At 40.2% G+C, this 6,826-nt stretch overlaps 2 protein-coding genes across 2 annotated transcripts; both read left to right on the forward strand.

Moving 5' to 3' along the window:
* The first annotated feature begins 203 nt into the window (after positions 1 to 203).
* LOC112341363 (germin-like protein 1-1) lies at positions 204 to 1,126 on the forward strand. Its single transcript, XM_024661307.1, has one exon. It carries the CDS (start codon positions 366 to 368, stop codon positions 1,008 to 1,010), a length of 645 nt encoding a protein of 214 aa, XP_024517075.1. The 5' UTR covers positions 204 to 365; the 3' UTR covers positions 1,011 to 1,126.
* Positions 1,127 to 2,803: 1,677 nt separating this feature from the next.
* On the forward strand, positions 2,804 to 4,051 carry LOC9629246 (galactinol synthase 1). Its single transcript, XM_024661275.1, has 4 exons — positions 2,804 to 3,091; positions 3,225 to 3,542; positions 3,608 to 3,742; positions 3,799 to 4,051. The coding sequence occupies exons 1-4, from the start codon at positions 2,804 to 2,806 to the stop codon at positions 3,958 to 3,960; spliced, it is 903 nt and encodes a 300-aa protein (XP_024517043.1). The 3' UTR covers positions 3,961 to 4,051.
* Positions 4,052 to 6,826: the final 2,775 nt, after the last annotated feature.

Genomic DNA, 6,826 nt, shown 5'->3' on the forward strand with positions numbered 1-6,826 from the left:
GGAAGCTCCAAGAAAATCGAATTCTTTTTTGTTGCTATGCACGATGTCTGTTAGAAAATAAACTGAAAGAGCTGACATTGGGATTTCGACACAAGGCCCACTGCCAGCATTGCTTTGAAATGCATGCTCCTTGTAAGAAAAGCTTTTCGAGATCAGTCACTTTAGCATTCTTGTACGAGCAAAATTCTTGTACTACTCGGCCACTTCTCTTTGTGGAGAGTTGCCATTGATTGATCTCGTCAAAGCTCCATAAAACCTTGCTGTGCTATATAAACTCCATCACAAGAGAACCCTTTCAAGATCTCTCCAGTCCCCATAGATCCATCCAAATCCCTTGTGATCTAGCTCTCATCATCCCGTAGACAATGAAGATCTCAGCTCTCATGGTTACCATCCTCGCCTTGGCATTCACCGCAAGCGCCTCCGATCCAGATCCACTCCAAGACCTCTGCGTCGCCGATACCAACAGCACCATCCGGGTCAATGGCTTCCCCTGCAAAGCCGTCCCGGTTGCCGCGGATTTCAAGTCGGCGCTCATCAAGAACCCGGGCAACACCAGCAATCCGCTGGGATCCATCGTCACCGCCGCCAACGTTCTTCGCTTCCAGGGCCTCAACACCCAGGGAGTATCATTCGCTCGCGTGGATTTCGCTCCAGGGGGCACCAATCCCCCTCACATCCATCCCCGGGGCACCGAGCTCCTCTTCTTGGTCCACGGGAGGCTCCTGGTGGGATTCGTCACGACCGGGGACAATAAGCTCTTTCTGGAGACTGTGGAGGAAGGAGAGCTCTTCGTGTTTCCCAGGGGATTGATCCACTTCCAGCTCAACATTGCTGACACCCCGGCTTTCGCCGTGGCGGGATTCAACAGCCAGAACCCCGGGGCCAGTCAGGTGGCAAAGGCGGTGTTTGCGTCGGTTCCTCCGATTGATGATCGTGTCTTGGCGAGGGCGTTCCAGATCTCTCCGGCAACCATCCAGACCCTGAGGAGTCTTATCGGCCGAACTTAATTCACAAGAGTCGGTATTGTCATAAGAATAATTATACATGTGTTTAGGCGCCAACAACTGGAGGCGGTATTCAATTTCAACAGAATAAAAGACTTTGCATATTGTCAACATTGTTATTTAAATATTGCAATAATAAGAGCCCGTTTCTACAAAGAAAGATGTTGATGAGCCTACCTTTGATGTACATTACCCATTTCAACATTCCGCTCCAATGTTCAGCACATGACAGAAGTAGCAATGACTACGGCAATGCATCTGTCATAGCAAGAACTTGGGGAACTCTGGTGGCACATTCTTTCCTGTAGTGATCCATTCCCCGTCATCCTTCATGACCCAAGCTTCCTCATCCAGAAAATTCACGTACCAGCAAGTGATGCCGGCAAAACTCTTCTCAACAGTCGACACTTCGGAAGCTGGAGAGGAATTACGTTTCAGCTCCTCTATGTCTAAGTAGCTCATTTCACTGGTGAAACTTCGTATAGTAGGCACATAATTCCAAGTGGTTTTTCACTGTATTCCTTGTCTCCCAGAAACTGGTTCCAGGAGCGCATTCCCTCCTTGGGAGACTCAGACGTTTCCATAAAAACCGTCCATCCTGTCCCTCCTCGTTCCATTCTTGTCCCTTTCCTCCACCTCTACAAAACCGGTGAGGAGTATAGAGGCCCTTCTCCATCACAAACATGATGCCACGGAAGAACAGCGACTGCATCAGGTACTCGGACGCCTGGCCAGACGCGTTCACAACCTTGAAAACCTCTGGATTCATCAAGACTATAGCAGTCTCACAAGTGACTGCGTCGAGGCTGGCAGAACTTGTAACCGAGCGAACATGCAAGTCTCCTTGAGCAGAGCCATCGAAGTGAAATGAACTTTGAGAATGCCACCCATCTCCGTGACACCACCGTCAATAGCTTCCATAACCGTGTCAGAGTCATCCACAACCGCAGATCCGTCGGCGCTACTGATGCACTCCAGTATCACATTCTTGATGCAGTCTACTCTGCAAGCCATTGTCTCAAAAGCGGTACCGTTGAATGCATGAGATCTCACACGGCCAACTGAAGCCAATGCTCGAGTGAGCGCACTTCCGCCAGTATGTCCGGACGTGAGACTGATTATGCTCTCGGAAATGAGATCGCTTGCCGATGGTGTTCTTCATCTTCGCCACCATCGGAAAGTAGTCATCTTCTCAACCTGCTACTGACCCAGCCGCCAGTTTTTTTCTGTGAACTTGCGTTGTACAGAGGGGGGCGACGAGCCGGAAAGATGATGCGGCCGAAGTGGATAACAATTGCAATGAGGACGGCTCAATGACGCGTAAGGATCCTCATTCTGAGCAACGCAATGTCTTGCTTTCCTTTTTGGTATGCATTGGCTATAGATATATGTCATAATGCTATGATACTTTCTTTGCAAACACTGGAAAATCTGGCAGAAGGAAATAAGTGATTTATGGTCCTGGGACATGGAAGAACAATAAACCATTTAGAGATACTATGCTGAGGGTAGTTCCATGGCTCTATGATTTTACAATTTACAATTACAAGGAGCTAAGGACTGGGGCAAATTGGTAGCTAATGCAAGAAGAAAAAAATTTTGCAAATAAGGAAACGAGAATTTTCTACCGTTGACACTCGTTATGCGAATTTCCGTCAATCAAATAAGTAGGTGTTAAAGGACTTGTAATAAAAAAAAGTAGATAAATACCAGATTCCCCAGAATTTGCCACCTGTTCGTCCCGATTCAGAATACTTAAACGCAAGAAGATCCATGGAAGATACTCCTCCCTTGTGATGCCTCAACAAGGAGAAGAGAAGCGGAGGGCCTTCGTCACCTTCCTCGCCGGCGATGGTGATTACATCAAAGGAGTGATCGGCCTCTCCAAGAGCCTCCGCCTCGTCGACTCGAGATACAAGCTCATCGTCAGTGTTCTTCCGGATGTTCCGCGCCGCCACACCGATCTCCTCCTCGCCCACGGCTGCAATGTGCGATCCATCCAGCCGGTTCTTCCGCCCCCGGGAGTTTGCGCCTTCGCGTGGCCCCGCTATGCCATCAATTACTCCAAGCTCCGGATGTGGGAGGTGAGAGCTTCTCTCTTTTCCGCCAGGACTCGCTACTGGGTTCCTCAAAGCGGTGGTCTTTCGATCGGATTTGTGTCGAGATTGCGTCTTCTTTCTTCTCGGGCTCTAATGTGACTTGGGCTTTCTTCTCCAGTTCGAGGACTACGATCAGCTCTTGTATCTCGACGCGGACATGATGGTGTTTGAGAACATCGACGAGCTCTTCGATCTGTCGCCCCCCGGATTCTTGACCGCCGTCAAGGACTGCTTCTGCGACTGGAGCCACACTCCCCAGTTCACGCTCGGCTACTGCCAACAGTGCCCCGGCCGAGTCCCCTGGAACTTCGCCCTCGGCGAGCCCCCGAAGCCTTACTTCAATGCCGGGATGTTCGTCTTCGAGCCGAGCAGCAAGACCTTCGGCCGGATGATGCAAGCCCTGGCCGAGAATCATCCCACACCATTCGCAGAACAGGTGAAAGCTCTGGTCTCGGGAAATTACAGTGTGTCCAGTGAATGTTAATCTTTGCTCCATGGCAGGATTTCCTCAACTTGTTCTTCCAGGACGCCTTCCGGCCGGTTCCAAACGCCTATAACTTGGAGATGGCGATGCTGTGGAGGCACCCCGAGAACGTCAACCTGGACAAGACCAAAGTCATCCACTATTGCGCTGCTGTAAGTTTCTAAGTTCTTCTTCTAGCTCGAAATCCTTTGGAGAAACTCGATCACAGGGATCCAAGCCTTGGGCTTACACCGGAGAAGGCGCAAACATGGATCGAGAGGACGTGAAAGAGCTCGTGCGCAAATGGTGGGGCGTGTATAATACACCACTGTCGCTCATGGATGGCTGTGGCCCCAAGGATCATCCAGCGTCTGTGCAAGTTCTCGGGTAAACGTGGCATCCTCTCCAAAGGTAAGATTCGCCGATCGATGTCTTGTAAGCGTAGAGTGATCCATGGAGAACTTTGACGAGCTAACCTTGTAGCGCCAAAGTGAAATTCGCAGAAGGTGGCCTGGAAAATGGGAAAACCAAGTTAAGTCTCGTGGCGGGTGCCGAGGGAGAAGGACGTGATGCTCACAAACTTGTTGTCAAAGAACCTCGAATCTCACTTGTATTTCTTCGAAGAGCAAAGTTCTTGTAAACTTATGATTTCTCCTACTCTGTAATTGCACTCTGGTTTGCTATTAAAGGCTACGCAATATAATTTCTTTTTTTTCGGTGATTACAATCAAGGTTGATAGCCATTTGGATTTTAATTCTTGATTGATAGTACTTACAGGGGATTTGGATACTTCTTGTTCGTGAATAGGTCATAGTGTGGCTGTTATGTGCACACTGCTGGTGGCATTGGGCGTGGTGGACGATTGGAAGGAAGCTGATAAAGGGACACACCGCATTAAGAGGATAAACTAAGCCATTCTTGAAGAGATATTTAATGAGCGTTGTTTAAATTCCAGGTGGATCACGTTCTTAAAGAGATTTGTGTATGCTCATAGATGGTCTTCTTGATTTGTTGAAATTAATAGTGGATCTCACCATGATCAGCAGGAGTAGCAATAAAATTCTGCTTACCACCCTTAAAGTATAAAGAAATTGATTTAGTTTATTTTATTTTAATCTTTTTTAATAAAAAATAACACTATTTTGAGATAGTTGTAATTATCACAAAACTAATTTACGTTTAAAAAATATTTTTATATAAAAAGTTATGAGGTTGTTTCAGCTACTTTTTTTAATCACTTTGTTATACATTGTATATTTTTTGTCCATTTATACTAAAAATAATAAAAAATCTTATTAGCAAAGAACTAATTGATATTTATGTTAGTTATTATAAAACCTATATTGATTGATAACCAATCTAAAATTGGTGTGAAACTTTTTATTTAATGCAAAACATGAAAATATTAATAAAATAAATTATTATAAAGATGTAGTTGTGTGATAATGTTATATTTTATAGTCTAAAGAATGCCAAAGAAAGAAAATATAGCATTTTATACTTAGTTGTGATGAAAATTTTCAAATGAATATTAAGTGGATTTATTTATAACAAAATTAATGTTATATATTTAATTTGTTTTGAGATATTTGACATTTTTAAAGAATTATATTCAAATTAGATATAGATGTTAAATACACCATCACTATTCCATGCACTTGTGGAAAGAAATAATTGAAGTATCAAATTAAATGCTATAGTGATGATGTTAAAAGCTCATAAAATTATATAAATACTATCATAAGACTTATTTATATTATTTATAATTTTAACAGTTATATATAACAAATTTAAATAGTATGTTATATAGAAAAGAAAAAACTTATAGGACTAGGGCCAAAGTCACTGGTTGGCAAGACAATTAGGTGCTGCAAAAATTAAAAAACTACTCAATAACATATAAGAACTCACGTATAGATAATTTCCTAGATGTTGAGCCTGTTAAATAAATTTAGAGAATTAAAAATCTAAAATTCAAAAACCACACAATGCAAAAAAACTTTTTTTACAAGATTAGGGCTAAATAAATGAGTTTGTTAAACAACCAATTATAAATGTATGTGCTATTCTTAAAACACATTAAAATGAGGACTTATAAGTAATGGAAATAAAAAAACTTACAATGTTTAATAAATAAATAAATAAATAAATAAATAAATAAATATATATATATATATATATATATATATATATATATATATATATATATATATATATATATATATATATATTCTTAACTCACCACTTTACTTTAGTACTCCATCTAAAAAATGATAGTTTATTGATCTTATTAAATATTTTATTCAATTGTTTTAAATTAAATTATTATTAAATTTTAATAAAATTATTTTTTAGAAATATAATACATTAACAAAATATTTTAAAGAGATAAAATATATCTATTAAAAATTTAATTTATAGTTCATTCGTCCAAAATTGTGAAGGATTTAATTGTAAATTATATTCGAACTGCATTATACTTAACAAATTATTAAGCCCAATTGTTTACTGCATGGGCAGTGGAACTGCTTCTTTCTATATTTTTTGGGATAATACAATAAGTAATTTAAGCAAATACATTCATTCTAACAACCATAAAACTCAAACCAAAAAATAAAAACTTAAGAAAAAAAGTTTATATTGTAATTTGCAATACATTCAAGTGTAACAAACCACGTAATGTAAAAAACTTATTCATGTGATTATGAATGCAAAAAATTAATAAAGCTACCAAAGCTATAATAATATCCACTTATTTATGGAAAACTGCTGCACTCAACATCCCAAACAATTAAATAAATATTTTACCTTCACTTCATAGAATAGTGTTCTATAACAATTCTTGTGATATTTAAATTTAAAATGAATATTAAATTTCTTTATTTTTGATAAAAATAATAATAAAAGTATTTAGTACAGATATATAATTTTAAAGATACTAAAGAACTCAATTTACCTTTAGTACTATAGAAATTTCACTTATATATAACTTTTTTACTTATATTTAAATATTTAACTTTATATAATAAGCTATAGTACCTCATTGTGCACTGAAATCTAATAAGATCAGCTTATAAACTCCACTACCAAGAAGTCCCCAATTCCACACTCATTAGTAGGCAATTGAAAATCTATATGGAGTTCTTAACTGGGTTGTGTGATAAGAGTCTCTTTGCTTCTAAAGAGTAGTGTGATGGATTTAACAGAAGCAAACTTCTGCCAGCAAACGAGGTGGCATCAAAAGCATACGTGGAGA

The sequence above is a fragment of the Selaginella moellendorffii genome, unplaced genomic scaffold (assembly GCF_000143415.4).
Source record: "Selaginella moellendorffii unplaced genomic scaffold, v1.0 SELMOscaffold_81, whole genome shotgun sequence".
NCBI lineage: Eukaryota > Viridiplantae > Streptophyta > Lycopodiopsida > Selaginellales > Selaginellaceae > Selaginella > Selaginella moellendorffii.

Excerpts from the sequence above, each read along its gene's own strand:
- LOC112341363 (XM_024661307.1), top strand. The coding sequence starts at position 366 with ATGAAGATCTCAGCTCTCATGGTTACCATCCTCGCCTTGGCATTCACC.
- LOC9629246 (XM_024661275.1), top strand. The coding sequence starts at position 2,804 with ATGCCTCAACAAGGAGAAGAGAAGCGGAGGGCCTTCGTCACCTTCCTC. Across the intron at positions 3,092-3,224 it reads CCAAGCTCCGGATGTGGGAG|TTCGAGGACTACGATCAGCT; the intron begins GTGAGAGCTTCT and ends TTTCTTCTCCAG. Across the intron at positions 3,543-3,607 it reads CCACACCATTCGCAGAACAG|GATTTCCTCAACTTGTTCTT; the intron begins GTGAAAGCTCTG and ends GCTCCATGGCAG.